This window comes from Oncorhynchus keta, chromosome 4, assembly GCF_023373465.1.
Source record: "Oncorhynchus keta strain PuntledgeMale-10-30-2019 chromosome 4, Oket_V2, whole genome shotgun sequence".
NCBI classification, from domain to species: domain Eukaryota; kingdom Metazoa; phylum Chordata; class Actinopteri; order Salmoniformes; family Salmonidae; genus Oncorhynchus; species Oncorhynchus keta.
Genome location: NC_068424.1, coordinates 43,773,909 through 43,791,360, shown reverse-complemented (window position 1 = coordinate 43,791,360; position 17,452 = coordinate 43,773,909). Strand labels below are relative to the sequence as shown.

The following is a 17,452-nucleotide window of genomic DNA, read 5'->3' as shown; positions in this document are numbered from 1 at the left end:
GTCTGCTTAAGAGATGTGGAGTGCAGAAAAAAAACATGAAGATACAGGGAGAGAAACGCTGAGAAAAGGGGATGTCCCGAGACGCAGAAAGTAAACAGAAAATATGAAAAAAAAGCTTGATATTAACAGTCCTAATCAGCAGTGAAAGTAAGTCGGCAACGGTCCGGTAGGAACGCTATCATTCCCGCATGTCAGTCAGATGAAAAATGACTGAACAAACTCATGTGGTGTGGTTCAATGATAAAACAAATTGCCATTGCAGAGATGAGTGGCCGAGACCGAAACGCACATGGACAGCAGTATATGCATCAATTCAGGTTACAAGACTTGGGTAGGCCTAATGAATGATGACAAATCAACAAATGTCATTCATAACACTTTTTGGTGTTCTGTAAGTAATGTCTTTTTGCATTCATCAAATGGCACTGTATGGATGCCGTAATTATTATATAATGGAGTAGCCTAATAGTTGGAATAGTAACTGAAGTCTGGACACTGAATGTAGGCCTTACATCTAGGCTATTATGCCATTAACCGCTGCAGAATTAAGTGTTCCTCACAGTACAATTATAGACCAAATGTTAGTCTCATAAACAGGTGTGGAGAAATATAATTTCTTTCAGCATCTTATGCGAATGTGCGCATAAGGACCTTTTGTGTAGAATAAACATGTAATTTCATTCAGCGACATAAAAGCTGACTTTCATTTAACCACAAAAAAAAAATATATATATATATATATATATATATCTATACACATACATATATACATACACACGACAAACTGAAATACTATCAGAAACATGTTGGATCTATTTCCACAGCTTTTAATTTCCTTAAAACCAGTCAAACTCATTTGGAAATCTCCCTGATCACCAAATGTCCTTGCTCTGTGAAAGAAGCAGAAATACAGACAACTTTACCAATGTCCACTAGATTGATCAATCTATCGATTTCTGACATTCTGGTGAGCAAGGCTTTATTTAGTATTCTAGACAAGCATCAAGTAATGAAAGAAGAGAACACATAATTATAGTTGATTAGCCTACTATATATATCAATAATGATCGGAAAAATATCTTGTGCATTCAGAAAGTAGTCAGACACCTTCACTTTTTCCACATTGTAGATTTTTGACGGGGGGAAAAAAACAGTTTAATCCATTTTAGAATATGGCTGTAACAAACAATACCCTATAACGACAATGGGCTAATTAGGGTTATCACATTTACATAAGTATTCAGATCCTTTACTCAGTACTTTGTTGAAGTACTTGGCAGAGACTACAGCCTCGAGTCTTCTTGGGTATTATTACACTACAAGCTTGGCACACCTGTATTTGGAGAGTTTCTCCCATTCTTCTCAGCAGATCCTCTCAAACTGTCAGGTGGAATGGGGAGCATCGCTGCACAGCCATTTTCAGGTCTCTCCAGAGATATTCGATCAGGTTCAAGTCCAGGCTCTGGCTAGGCCACGCAAGAACATTCAGACTTGTTCCGAAGCCCCCCCTGCAATGTCTTGTCAGTGTGCGTAAGGTTATTGTCCTGTTGAAAGGTGAACCTTCAACCCAGTCTGAGGTCCTAACCTGCTCCAGAACGCTTTGCGTCAATGATCTCCCTGTACTCTGCTCCATTCATCTCTCGATCCTGACTATTCTCACAGTCCCTGACACTGAAAAACATTCCCACAGCCTGACGCTACCCCCACCATAGGGATGGTATTGACCAGGTGATGAGCGGTGCCTGGTTTCCTCCAGACGTGACGCTTGGCTTTCAGGCCAAAGAGTTCAATCTTGGTTTCATCAGACCAGAGAATCTTGTTTCTGATGGTCTAAGAGTACTTTTAGGTACCTTTTGGCAATCACAATCCTGTCTCGGAGCTCTATGGACAATTCCTTCAACCTCATGACTTGGTTTTTGATCTGACATGCACTGTCAACGGTGGGTGCGCACACACGTCTTTCCAAATCATGTCCAATCAATTGAATTTACCACAGGTTAACGCCAATGACGTTGTAGAAACATCAAGGATAATCAATGGAAACCGGATGCACTGGAGCGCAATTTCGTGTTCTCATAACTAAGGGTCTGAATACTTATTTACATAAAGGTTTTTAAAAACAAATCTAAACCAGTTATCCCTTTGTTATGGGATAGTGTATGTAGATTGAGGAATTTGTTTTTCTTGAATCCATTTTAGAATAAGGCTGTAACGTAATAAAATGTAATACCTTCCGAATGCACTGTAAATTGGGCTTAAAACCGTTTTATTTCTGCAACGGCCGACTTGGCGCCGTTCCTGAGTAATGTGCACAGGTAGCCTACAGTACAGCCTTTTGAAAGTAATTTTTTGACGATCAGGTAACATGACTGGTTGTGTTAATGCAACTTTATGCCAGTACATTTTAAAAGTTAAGACAAATCTTACTATTAGGCCCATAGTCAGCCCATTAAATCATTAGGGATTGTGTAATTCTATGATTATGCCCATAAAATAAAATAAATTGTGTGCACACATGGGAGGTCCCCATAATGAGAAGAAATGAATTCTTTCACCCCTGATCCTAATTGAGTATTAGGCCTACTTTTGAGAATGTAATTTTATCTTATAGATATCTAAAGCAGAAATCCAGGGGGGAAATTGAAACATTTAGAATGATGTCTTTGAGACCATCACAAAAGAGAAAAGCTTTGGGAGAAATGGAGAAAGAGGTATAGAGAAGAGAAGTTTAGAACTATTTAACTCACTTCAGTAAAATGTTATTTTAAGATGAATAAATTAAATACAATTTTAAAAAGCATTAGCATGATTTACATGTTCACTTTAAGCATTGTTAACAGGTGATTGTTTGAACACAGAAATTGTTTCACTTCATACCTATTTTTATTAAACTAGGCAAGTCAGTTAAGAACACATTCTTATTTACAATAACGGCCTACCCCGGCTGACGCTGGCTGGATGTGATGCAGCATGGATTCGAACCAGGCACTGCAGTGACGACTCTTGGCACAGATATAGTGCCTTAGACCGCTGGCCACTCGGGAGCCCAAGTGAGTGTTAACATTTTACAGCACAAAGTTGCTTAATATTGTTTTTTTGTGTGCGTTTTATTTGAAGTATTTCATGTTCTACAACAGTTTGTATTTCACAAAATATACTTTAACAAGAAATCTGACTGATTCTTTTCTTTCATCCTGTGTTAAGACATGTCCTTTGGTGTGACATTAGAAATTGTATAATTATATATTTTCCCTGCATGGAAAAACATTAATCATAATGGAACATGTGTCAAGTGATCTCAGCATGCCCCATGAGCAGATTTGTCAAGTCTGTCCAAATTAAAATGTAACCCCCCCTAATTCTAAATTTGATACATCTTATGAGCACCACCAACACAGTGAATGGGAAATTGATTCAAAGGGAACTCCCTTTGCTGACTGTGTAATCCTAAAGTAAAGCTGCGTTTGGTTAATTACCTATGTCAAGTTCTATGTATGAAATGGGTCATATCATTAAGTACCAGAGTGGCCAAATTCAAAAAAAGGTTAGTTGAGATATACTTTTAATAATGATTTCATAGGATCCCCATTAGCGACAGCTAGTCTTACTGGGGTTCGACACATAACGAAAGACCTTAGACAAAAGGCTTTACAATTTAAAACATGTAGCGTGCGTGTGCACTGTATGTATCTGATAAGAGGCAGTTGGAAAGTACTCAGACCTTCACTTTTTCCACACTCTTACGTTAGCCTTATTCTAAAATTTAGGAACATTTTTAATTTTATATATTTTCCTCAATCTCTACACAATGCCCCATAAAGACGAAGCTTAAACAGATTTCCGAATTTCTTAAATAAAATAAAAAGAGATACCTTACTTAGCAAAGAGTCTGACTACTTAATACCTACGAGACTCGAAATGGAGCTCGGATGCATCTGGTTTCCATTGATAATCCTTGAGCGGTTTCTACAACTTGGTTGGAGTCCACCTGTGGCACATTCAAGTGATTGGACATGATTTGGAAAGGCAATGATGTCAGAGCAAAAACCAAGCCATGAGGTTGAAGGAATAGTGGTCTCCAAAATAGCTGTGCAGCAACACTCCCCATCCAACCTGACAAAGCTTGAGAGGATCTGCAGAGAAGAATGGGAGAAACTCCCCAAATACAGGTGTGCCAAGCTTGTAGTGTTATACCCAAAACTTGAGGCTGTAATCGCTGTCAAAGGTGCGTCAAAGTACTAAGGGTTTCGAAACCTATGTAAATGTGATATTTTTAATAGTTGCTATAATGTCTAAACCCGTTTTTGCTTCTTCATGATGGGGTATTGTGTACAGTAGATTGATGAGGGAAAAAACTATTTAATCAATTTTAGAATAAGGCTGTAACATAACAAAAAACGTGGAAGAAGTCAAGTGGTCTGAATACTTTCCAAATGCACTGTACATGTCAGTACATACAAAAAGTAGGTCACATTGATGCGCTACATGAGATGGGAGTTCCAGTCAATCATGGCTCTGTATAATACTGTACGTTTAATAATATAATATATGCCATTTAGCAGACGCTTTTATCCAAAGCGACTTACAGTCATGTGTGCATACATTCTACGTATGGGTGGTCCCGGGGATCGAACCCACTACCCTGGCGTTACAAGCGCCATGCTCTACCAACTGAGCTACAGAAGGATTCGTTCTGAACCCGGGACTATGAAAAGACCCTCTGGTGTGTAAATTGACTACGCAAACAATTTGGAATTTCCAACACATTTCTTATAATAAACAAGTGATGCTAAGAGTTGTGGAACGACTGACATGCATATTATTGATATTAGCCATCTGATTACAATAAAGAATAAAACGTGCCGTTCGGTTCTAGGCCAGCTGCAGCTTAACTAGGTTCATCTTTGCAGCACTTGACCATATGACTGGATAAAAATTAAGATAAAAACTAGAGCCTGCGGGACTTGCTTTGTGGAGACAAAAAAGCATAACATCTCTTTATCACGGACAGACCTCACCCCATCTATACAACCATTGAATCAATACGTTTTGACCATGACAGTTTACAGTCTAAGGTAACGTTAAGTAATTTAGTCTCCTCAACGGTTACACCTTTTATTACCAGATTCAGCTGGGATCTGGAACTTAGGGAATGATTTGTACCAAATACAATGCTCTTAGTTTTAGTGATGTTCAGGACCAGTTTATAACTGGCCACCCATTCTAAAACTGACTGCAACGTTTTGTTTAGGGTTGCAGTGAATTCACTATCTGTGGTTGATGACTCGTATAGTGTTGCATAATCAGCTGTTAGAACCAGTAAAGGCCACTTTACCATTCTTGGGAAGTGGAAGGACTTTGGCTTCCCTCCAGGCCGGAGGACAAACACTATAGGAGTGGCTATAACATCAGCTACCATCCTTTGTAGCTTTCCATCCAAGTTGTCAATGCCAAGAGGTTTATCATTATTGATCGATAGCAATAATTTGTCCACCTATCCCATACAAAATTCTACCTTTAAAATGGCATTTCATTGTTTGTTTTATGCACAAATAAGTACTCCAAGGTTTCCCCCCATCATTCTTCCTGTCATTGATCTTGGCTTCATACAGTTTATTTTTCTTTGTTGAGTTTACTCACAATTTCTCAATTTGACCAACAAATATTTTTAGCAGTCACAACAAAATCTTTTGTATGATCTCTTATACGCTATTTTAGGCCCAGCTTTTGGAAACCTGGCTTTCCTGGATATTAATGTTGAATTTAAACAATTATCAGCATCTACACATACTGCATATTTGAGAAAACACTATAAGGAGTATATTGACTCAAAGATGTCTATCATGTACGGTTCACAGATCATAGGGCCTTACGGTATATGTATATGTCTAAAAAGTGCCTAAAATGGCTTCATTCGTCATGACTGGTGAGAGAAATGTAAAAAGCATGTCAAACATCCTTCCTCCCAAAGACGTTTATATGTAAGAATTGCCTGAACAATCGGAGATACCAAAAATATTTTCCGCTCGGTGTGGGTGTGGAAATCGGCCAGTTGAAAAATTCCACAGCGTTCGTCAGGCGACAAAAGCAGCACAGTCGTTGACTTTAACACATGAGAGCAGAGAGAGGCAGAGAAATCGGATCTAATGAGCCTGACTTCTGGACAACAGCCATCTTTACCATTACTCTCCCATCTGATACTGCCTATTCATTTCCTCTGTCATACTCTGAGGAAATGTTCCAATCGCTGCGTCACAGATGAATAAAGCTTCAAAAGATAGAGGCATTATTACCTAGGTGGACAATGTGACTGACAAAAACCACCAACACAAAGAGATGTACATTTACAACACAACCACCACCCACAGTTGATTTAGACTACATGATAAATTAGATTGGTCTAGTCTATACAGGTCCACACAGTCCAAAGGGGATCATAATAGTTGTACTTATGAACAACTGCATTCTGGGCGGAATATGCCACCTGGGGTTGTCACAGTTTGCCTATGGACCATAACCTCCCAAGCTTTGACCATGTGACCAACCCATCACAAACTACTCAATGGGGCAGCATGGTTCAGAGGCAGCAGGTTTCAACTGGGCTAACGGACTGACCTTGGACTGCCTCCAATACTGGCCAGCAGTGATGACGTCCGCCGTTTCATGGTTTAACTTTTCAGGGGGAGTTGAAAAGGAGGAGGAGAGAGAGAGAGAGAGAGAGAGAGAGAGAGTTGGTGGAAAGGAGCAGCATTAAATGATAGAAACAAGACTGTTAGATAAACAAGCCAGATGAAAAAACATTTGAACACAGGCAGTTATGGGGAATTTAAACAGAGGAGTCTGCCAATTCCATATAGGGACACAGCCAGGTTTGAGTATTTTTTTTGTACTGGAGCTTGCCTATTTCAAAGTCAGATGTGAAGAGTCACCTATGTTACACAATCAAGGATTAGAGGATAGCAACTAGCAAGGTTTATGAGACAGACAACACATCGATTACAACTTTCACACACTCTTCAGCAGAGTCAGGAGAGAGCCATCTGGTTTTCACATCGACTCTAAATCCACATTTGCTGTGCTGAACATAGTGCGATTGAAGCCTTTTAGTGTCCTTTGAAACTGTTTTCTAGTCAACATCCAGGATACTTTTAATGTGTGGAATAGGAAGTAAAGTCCAATACAGCAGTTCTCTATGAAATCATTCCTGGGTAACAATTAAGTATCTTACTGTGATTGTTTTCAATAAATAAATTAAAAAAGGTAAGATCTTAGCAAAGAGCAATTTCTCAAGCAAGAGTTTTGCTACGACTGTCTGGGAGTGGTCTGAGTGGAGAAGGCACAACAGAAAATGAGCTGTTATTGGTTTAGGACTTATTGGTCTATTAACTAATTTACTGGCGATGTCGCCAGGCTGTCCAAAACAGGCAGACATTTCAGGCAGTCTATTCAAACAGAAACGCACAGACACACACACACACACACTAGGAGGGGCTTTCCCACTGTGCTCACACTGGTTGAATGAACATTGTTTCCACGTAATTTCAATGAAATTATGCCGAGCCAAAGCGGAATAGATATTGTGCACAGGGTTATCATGATTTCACAGTACTTCTCAAAACCTCAGTGTGGAAATATTATATATAAAACACAGGCAATTCATGTTTGACTACACTGGAACAAACCTAACGCAATGGCAAATCTTAGCGCACCGCAACTAAAAGAAAATACAAGGCTCCCGTAAATTGTATTGCATTGGTCACTCTCTCAATAAGCAAGATATAGCCTAGGCCTACCGTTGACGTGGTGTTACATGACTGAATAATTTGAATATGTTAGGCGGAGCGGTCTTTGGTAACCGGACAAGAGAAGCTCTTTGGAAATGGGGTTGGATACAAGATGAATGGAGTACTCACTGCAGGTAGGCCTTTTGTGAATTGTAAATAATGCAGAAGCATGACGGCAAAACCTCACGAGTAGACCTTTTATAGATTACTTTTCCATCACTGTGGAATTGCCCCGGCGTCTCAGATTTCTCACTTAAAATGTATGTACACTGAATATTTGACAATTTTTTTTTTTAAATAACATTTACTGGAAGAACTGTGCCGATGTAAAGTTTGGTGACAGAATTTCAGTAAAATCTCACTCAGTTTATATGCTCCAAATTAAGATTCAAAGATGTCAGCTTTGACATGCCACAGTGAGTTTGAAAAAAAATCTATTTTGGTTATTGAACTACAGGAAGTGGATTTACACATGGTATCGTACTACACAAATGTATAATTACGGATATGAATGTCGTTCTCTTCATGGTGATGCATTCCAAAATGAGGTACACCAAGGTAGAAATATGCCATTCTTTGCATATTCAGGTATTATTCCACAAATTGGCTATTATTTTATTGCACGCCTTCAAACTTGGATGGTCTAGAACCAAATCTACACAATGATTGTTCCCATTTGTCAAAACGTGAACATATTTCTGAAATAAAACAGATTTTTTGCAAAAATCCTGGTGATTTTAGTCTTTGACCAAAAACAAGTCCCATTTTTATTATGCAAAAAACTTTGGGTGGGGCAAAACAATCACTCGGGGCTGGTTTGGACCTGTAATATAGAATTATCCATCTGTGGAACCAGTGCCAACCATCAACTGGGTTAAAGAATTGATTACATTATCTTTATTAGGGATGGGCTACACCACATTTCCACAGTTATTTTGAACACAAAAATCCCCTGAAACTGCAAGGCCTTCATGCCTAATTTTTTTTTTAAAGGTAAAAATAAAATACTCCATGTGAATATAGTTACTGAACGGTAGTGCCAAGCAATGACACTGGGCGTTTTGTTTGGTAGTTTATACTTTCAACTGGTGAGAAAGTTCTCTGGCAGGCTAAATTATACACAGCCTGTGGAGTACTGAGGACAGATATAGATTGTGTGCAAGTAAAGTTAGTGGTGTGTGTACTAGGCCAGTAGCTCAACATAAAATGTTCATACTGAATGCAATGCGGGCAAACGGATCCCAATCATTTTCCTAGCGTCCATTTTCAGCCCTGGGCAGGAAACCATCTATTCCACAGAACTGAACTGTGTTTGTATCATGTCAAGAGGGCCACAACAACCAAACAGGATATCCAATAAATCATAGTAGAGAAGTACAGTAACCAGGACATTCAAAACAAGGCTACTGCAGGGCAAAGCTGCCTGGAAGGAAGAACTACTATAGTATTTCCAATGGGTGGAATTTTAGGATATCATGAAAGGAAGTGTAGTCTATTTTATTGAGGTTGAACCCAACTTTATTTGCTATGTTGAGTGAACAGTTTTCAAAAATGGGTGGAGCCCCCATACAAGGCTGTATTTCTAAAGTGGTTGGTCAGCTTGTCACAGCACAGTTCTTCTTTACCAAAGTAATTTCAGCTGTTGAGTAAAACCTCACATACCTTAATGTTTGTCTAGAACCAGAGGCACAAAACCATGGAATTCTCTTTACTTCCGGTACTAAACTAAAAAGGAGTGACCAAGTCGGACTACGAAATGGGTATCATGAATTTACAAGTTGCATCAAGGGTGCATTCACACAATTAGACGCCTGCCAACAAAAGGGTTAGCATACACATCTGCCTCAAATACAAGGCGTACGGCAAGAAAGACATTGTGTGTGCACAAGCATTAATCTAGTTTGTTAATCCAACAGGGATAGAAAAAAAAACATTAGGTGATAGCACAGTTCAAAACAGCCCTTCTTACTGACTTGGGAGTATTAGCATTAAACCAGATCTATTTGGAAATGGTAAGAAGGAGTCAACTGTCCAGAGAAGACTGTGTAAAAGAGCACCATGTGAAAGAGTGCAGGTGTCCCACACATCTTAGCAGAGTTGTTTACTTTAGGATGGTATGTTGTGTACTCTACTGTGCTTGGTATCCATACTGTATATGGTCTCCATTTCTAAGTCAGTGTGTGTACAAGATGTCACCTGAAAGCAAGTACTTAGCCAGACTGCTGCTAAGGGGAACTTAGTTGGGACAGCTGACACCATGAATTGGGTGTTTGGGATGTGGGGTTGGAAGGATGTGAATAAACCGCAGCAGTCAGTTACTCACTCTGGGGGAGAATAACTGATCCCTTTCAGGCGGAGTTACTGTTAAGTGAGTCAGTTCACAAGGTTAACAAAAGGGCTGCCTGGCTCTCACATATTTTTCAATTAACTAAGCAAGTGGTCAATAAAGCTTTTATTGTCTTAAATGTCATGAGAACGGAGGATAAAGGGTTTCCACTAGATTCTATTGCCACAGAGTCAAAACTGGCTATATCATGAAAACAAAAATTAGCTTTTTGGTCTGAATTTAAGGTTAGGCATACGGTTAGAAGTGTGGCTAAGTTTAGGGTTAAAAATACAATTTTAAGACACATTTTACAAATAGGCTGGGTTTAAGACTTTGTGGATGTAGAAGCCATTGACAACTAGGATAAAGGGAGAGATCGTTCTCTGACACTGCAAACAAACAGCCCATATACAGATTATTCACAATCCAGTCCACGCTAGTTTCAAATGAACCATTTATTTCATATGCTACGACTTGCAAAACCAATGCAGGCCTACTGTGTCCTAATATTAGGATTAGTAAAATAATTATAGCCCTTATCTAAGACACATGCACAACCAATGATTATGTTCCATTCAGACAAATGCTCTGGCGATCGATATGTTTGATATCCTGCCAGGGTCTGATATATCTAACCAGAAAAGCAGAGCACACTTACTTCTTCCCCCGCAAACAGCCGTAAAATCCAGCCATGGTTTCTAGATGGGAATGCTCAAACAAAATAAATGGCAGCAGATTCACTCTTTAGTACATCCTTTACCAGCTTGACTGAGTGCTGGCACATGGAAGTCCCTGTGCATGCTCCAACTGCAATGTTGAAGGCCACCAGTCCACTACACAAACACCCGCCTTCTTAATGCACATGAATTAAGACAGAACAGCAGAAAGGGCAGCTGGTGGCAAGACAAAGATAAAGACACAGTGCTATCTTTGAGTGGAGGCTGCCTGCCCTCCCAGTGACTAGCCTACAGTGGGAGGACACGAGTGTGAACTAACAGCCCGCCCCACGCTGCTCTTCCCACCCCCATCCACCTCCCACTCCCTCCCAGTTACATAGTTTAATCCCGAGCAGCAGCCTGCAGCTATTGTCTCAAATCAGGCAGCTTACTTCCAGCCGATCTGACCCGTGTCTCTGATAATTAGCTAGGGGCGTCGTAGGGATTGTCCTGGCTGGGAACTCACTCATCCCCCATCAGAAAAACAAACATACCCCAACAAACAGTGCCACCTTGCCATTGAGCCGGAGTCAACGGGTGTCTAAATCTCAACCTCTAGGTTCAACCTTTGCCAGTCATGTTGGGATGTCAAGTCATATGACTAAGGATGACTAAGTAGAAAATCAATATGGGCTATTAATGAACAGGTTTGATAATAGGCCTAATTCTCAGATAAGTATGTTATTACAGAATGCCAACATGCAAAACAATACAAATGTGAATTGAACAGCTACACAAAGTCAGGGGAGCCTGAAAGTTAACTAAATAAACAACCCTATGTGAGAGCCGGGAAAGGATTTGGTAAAGCTCGATCAGCATTCAACCATACAAAATGGCCAGATCTGCTCGGAACAAACCAAGTGGCCCATTTTCCTGGGAATAAAGAATGTGTTCATGTAAACAATCAACTCAAAACGTTTAATTAACTCCAGACCTTGGAGGCTCCTTTTCAAAATGAAACATTTCCCTCGACCTAAGTGTAAACACATTAGAAGACTGTGGCCACAGACAGTGATCACAGCACTTCTACCCAAATAACTTTTACTCCACTAACCGGCATTTCAAGGGAATAGGAGGGGGAGAGGGAGGGGGGGTATGATTATCAGTCTGTTAAAGACACTTTCAGGAGATTTGAAAACTACCTCATTTTTTAAACCTCCCTTTTTGGGCTCGACTTGTAAATCAAAAGCTCATACATGCATAAACGATCTAGTCCTCTCCCAGTGGACAAATGCAACGACTCCTTACATTCTATCCTGCCATCATTTAGTGTATTAGACCTACACGCTCGTTCCTGACGTGTTATGAATTATGAACACGCTCTCTGGAGCAAGTGGGATGAGTGGCTGCATGCGCTTACCATTACAAGAGCAAACAAATATTGAATGCGTCGATCAAATCCATGCATCAGATGTTACAAAACATCTGAAATGAGAAGTTAGATATTAAAACCTCGGTAGTAGCTGCATTTCTCTTTCAATGCATTTTTCTACAAACTAGAAGACGTTGTACATCATAGCCACACAAATACACTAGAAGATACAGGTCTGATCATAAACACTGTGCCGACAACCCTTAGCTCCTAAATGGTGCCGCTGGTGAATTTTGGAATATACAGTACTTCACAATAGGCTAAGTTTTTTTTTACCAGGCGTGGGTCCATCTATTTATCCCGATCGCAATTCACAACAACACACATTAAAGCAAACTTTTACCCACTTTTTAGACAAGAACACATCGGCCTACCTTTCTGTTGTGTCAACCATCCAGCCATCCAAATAAAATAATTTAACGTGTCCACCTTTTGTACTTATACACGTTCACGCAGATATTCCATGATGTGGGGTAATAATCAAACACTGCAGTTGATTGTCTGCGATCATCATTCATCACGTAAGCAAATGCTATATATAACCAATGAATGACTTTCAAGGAGTAGGACATTTGACGCTAATATATATAGGTAACTGCCAAAATAAAGGAAACACGTGTGTAAATGAGAGCAGGTGCTTCCACACGGGTGTTGTTCCTGAGTTAATTAAGCAATTAACATCCCATCGTGCTTAGGGTCATGTATAAAATTCCCAGTTTCCCATTATGTTGGCTACCATGGCTAGAAGAGACCGCTGTCATTTTGAAAGAGGGGTCTGAAAGGAGCTAACGTGTAGGTTTTAATTTGTTTTTTTCTTGTGAGGATCGGAACATTTGACCAACTGTGGCAATTTTTAGTCCCCACAATGTCAAACGCTATTTGTAGGTGGTTTGAAACTGTTCTGGAGGCCCAACAGCCTATTATGACGCTTTATGTTGGTGTTTCCTTTATTTTGGCAGTTACCTGTAAGTAGGCCTATAACTTTTCCATTGTATAAAATTACATTATCACAATCGCTTGCTTGCCGTACTAGCCAGAACCGAACATTAGGAAAATGTTGATTGTCAAGTGGACTGATGTACAATGAGGTTGAAAAGTTAAAGTGGGAGGCGGGATCAGATCGTCACAGCATTGTCAAATGCGGTTGCGGGGTGAGTAAAGAGACTGCACTGCAGGGGGCTCGAGAGCAGTTTCGCCACGACGTTGTATACAATTTATAGGGTCTCTTTTTCTTTCTTGGGCGCTACTTTCGGGAGTACTGGCTAAAAAGTATACAAAACTTCCAGAAAACCTATTTGAAAAAGAAAAGGGTCCAATGATCTCAATATCAAACTATTTCTGGTTCACAATTAAATACATTACTGTGATTGTTTTAAATTAAAATTGTCAAATAAAAAAACGGCTTCTTAGCAAACAGCGAATTTTGCTAGGACTGTCAGGGAGTGGTCTGAAGAGTCGTGTTTTTGAGTGCACTGGGCCTTTTAAGATGTCTACTGTACACCAATTGCAATCACAAGCAGCTTTCATCTTGGTATTCAAACATCCAGACAGACTACATCAGAGTAGAATCTCACGCATGAGAAATCTACATTCATACAAACTATGTGGACACATTTGAAAAACACATCTATCATATATCCCTCTGGTTTTTAAAAATAGGAGGAATGTCGGTCAGTTTTCCTCCTTGAATTTTTGGGGGGGTATTTCCTGAAACTTATTTTTTTCACTGGCCCTACAGAATCTCTTGCTTGCTTGGCTCATAATGGAGAAAGTATAGAAAGTATGTATAGAGTATAAAGTATGTACATTGGAGTTAATTTATGAGAACTTGCAAAACAAATGTAAGGAGTGCTCAGTGCTTGAAAACACACCGATTGTCATGAACTTTGTGGTTCACCAAAATACTGTAGGGTAAAAGAACATGCTGTTTTTAACTCTAGATAGTTACTTATATAAACCTGAATTCTGACGAGTTAAATCTGTGCCCATGATTGAGCAAGAGGCCCCTTTTCCCCTGTTCTCTCGAATCCCTCAACAGTTTGCTCTGACTCAAGTTTCTTTAGTCAACTCCTGCAGAGCTCTGTTTCTTTTCTTTACAAAGCGCTTGGAATTCCTGCTCACATCTGGAACACATCTTCTGCGAGCAGTGAGCTCTCTGGCCCAAACTCTAATTAAGGCCATGTATGCAGAACTGTAAATAACCCAAAAATTATACCCCAGAGCTGAGCTAGGGAGCACCCCTAGCTGGGTGCGAGGGTGAGGCTGGATGTGTCACAGACAGGGATGTGTATACAGCAAAAACAACACAGTCCTCCTCTCTGCCTGCCTTTGGTTATCTTCTCATGGTGCTGGAAACCTTTCAGGGCTGACCCTTGAAATGACCCACTCTGTTCTCACACTCTCTACATGAAAAGGGATCCTGCTGGGTTTTACTGCTTGATAAAACTGCTAAAGGGCCCTCTAGTCTGCCATTTACCTACAGTTGGGACCATTTTCATAAGGCATTTCTTACACTACAAATAATTTGCTGCAGAGTATGTGTGGGTGGTGAGGGCATGCGAGAATACATTTATCTGAATGATTTAATTGCATGGTGATAATCAAATAATTGTGACTTTAATTTTTTAAGTGTTTTGCTCTTCGCAGGATCCTCATTTCCCAGTTGGCCCATTTAAAACATGTAATTAGTGCTATGACTCAATTTGGTTCACCCTACTGGTCAGCTGTGTGTGGTTTACAAGGCTACGGACAACTGTGACCACTATACTAACCACTGTTAGACTTTGTGACATTATGCTTGGATATAATGCTATGCATTATTGTAATAAAAAAAACACTCATGGTAAAGAACAATTCAGATTAAACTTGTTGTACAATAACCTGCTGTAATAATCCAAAGGGCACAGCGAGACTAAATTTGAGCACGTTTATCCTTTGATGTCACTATATAATTCCATCATAAAGAGATATACAATGGTATATTTCTTCAAGATTTGCAGATATTTGTAATAACAGAACTGGACTGGACACACCATGCATCATCAGATGACTTTTTAAAAGCGCTAGGATGGAATTTCAATGTATTTGCCATAAGAGTGCCACCCAGTTCTGCTGACATGCGTATAGGTACAGTATTTGGGTATTCTATAGGTATAGATATTTTCTTTATAAAGAAAAACTCTAGGTTGGAGCTCGTGCATTTGGTGCCTGGAACATCTGCAGACAGATTTGACAATTTCCTTTGTTTTAAATCCACACATTGGCTCAAGTCAACCCCTTTCTACGTTGCACCAAACCAGGGATATAAAGTATATCGATGTATGTGCATCAAATAAGGAATTATGTAAAGTTATTGATGCATATAGCATACCATATAGCTGCTGGGAATAAGCAACTGATGTGGACAAAATATTGACTATCTTAACCACAGCCTATTAAAAAAGTGTAAACACAATCACTATTATCCTTCTGTGTTGTCAAAGAGGAGAAGACAATTATAGCCTGCAGGCCATTGAAAATCAGACTAAATGTTTAAGAAAGCAATAGCTAATTGTCTTTAAACACTAAATATAAGTAAAATATATTTGTAACCAAAATCAATTCAAGAAGAGGATGTGTCACATTATGCTAAAGATAACACATCGGATTATGTGGGAGTTCCTTCAAGTGAGGGGTATAATTCAACAACGTCGTATCCGTAATAAAGAAGAGCAGTTTAAGGTAACATCTTCCAAGAAAAGTTGGAGGCCACCACCATCTGAATTCAACATTTTTTTTGCTAACCCTAAAAGCAACATAGAAAAAGCTACTGGTGCGAACCATTTGGAATCTTATCAAACAATATGTCTATCTATGTAAGTTCGTCATGAAAGAAAGTGATACTTACAAACTGAGTTAGGCGCTATATTTTAAAGTATGCAGACATCCATCAATGAAGTAAAAAATACGTTTTGTGGTGATTAGATCTCGCCCATTGAAGTTTCGTGTCTTTCTTCAACTAGCCTTCAGAAGCACCAGAGGACCGCGCATGCTTTCTCTGCGAGGAAGTAACACAGTTGTGTTCACCAGTTGACTCACTGAGACGTTGCTCTCAAAGATCTATAGATAAAGATCAACTTTAAATCCAAGCTAACATTGATGGTGTATTTTTATCAACTCCATTTAGGTATGTTTTGCTTTATATGCTCAGTGTATGGTGTAGGATACTTTGATCCCTCTGAAAAATGAACCACCTGATTGGATACAATATTGCTGTCCTTGACCAAAACCCCTAAAATAATGAAACCAATTTTACAACTACAGCAGTCGGATCAATGATACACCATTGGCTTTGTGTTATAGCTCAATTCCATTGTTATTTCTGTAACAACATGTATCTTTCAAAACGATTTTCTGGTCAAATACCATTTTATGTCCATAGATTAAAGTCAAATCTTTTGGGGGAGAATTTTGAGAATTGAGGGGGAAATCTGTGGGCAGCAATGCTCTCTAGTGGTAGCTTTTTTAACGTATTAGAACAGGTATTCACAAACTGGCGTACTCAATGCCGTCTTGGGTACGCCAGATGAAAATGTGAAAAATAGAAAAACATTTTTTCTTCACATTTTCAAACAGGCCATTTATATTTTCTAATGTTGCTATACATTTGGGATAGGTTTTGTTCTCGCCGGAGTAGCCTCGTTTCACTGCCAAAAATAAAATAAAACCATCTTGTGTTCATCGTAATAATAACATAGTATAAAATACTGGTAATTTGCCTAGTCAAATAATGAACATCCAATCACATTAACCGTTACTCTCCCATGGGAATTCCACTAATGGTCAGTATGTAGCCAAACGTAGCTGCTGCTTATTCCGTTTGCTCGAAAATGGATAAATGTTTTTTTTTTAAAGTAAGACCCGCGTCCATAGATACACATACCAGCTCTACTGCTACTACCAGCACTACTACACTTGCACCTGTCGACGACACAAGTTGTTCTGCTTCCACAAGCACATCAGATGCTAGTATCAGTAATTCTACATTTGTTGTTAGCCCAGCTAGTATGGACACTGACAGATGTGAATCTGATGCAGGCGAAGAGCTACTGCCCCCTTACCCGGGAAAGCACTGAACAGCAAACAGGGACGCTGGACCATCGAAGAGGCACAAATATGATGAGAACTACATTGGGAGTAGTGCCTTTCCTCAGCCACAGTGTGTTATATGTGCAAAAGTACTATCTCACAACTCGATTAAACCTTCACAATTGCG

The 17,452-nt window shown here is 39.5% G+C and overlaps 1 protein-coding gene across 6 annotated transcripts in view; it reads right to left on the bottom strand.

Annotated features, from left to right (window-relative positions):
* Positions 1-16,246, bottom strand: part of LOC118375130 (CRACD-like protein) — a 33,798-nt gene extending 17,552 nt beyond the window's left edge. Inside the window, exons 1-3 of one of the 6 annotated variants that reach the window (XM_052507068.1) lie at positions 12,573-12,759; positions 12,187-12,251; positions 6,616-6,672 (exon numbers count right to left, since the gene is read on the bottom strand). In XM_052507068.1, the coding sequence (XP_052363028.1) occupies positions 6,616-6,665 (50 nt within the window). In that variant the 5' untranslated portion in view covers positions 6,666-6,672; positions 12,187-12,251; positions 12,573-12,759. Of the gene's footprint in view, positions 1-6,615; positions 6,673-10,768; positions 11,049-12,186; positions 12,252-12,572; positions 12,760-16,084 lie in introns of those variants that run through there. The other 5 variants (XM_035761638.2, XM_052507060.1, XM_052507055.1 and 2 more) reach the window with 5 other exon arrangements.
* Between the last annotated feature and the right edge of the window lie 1,206 nt (positions 16,247-17,452).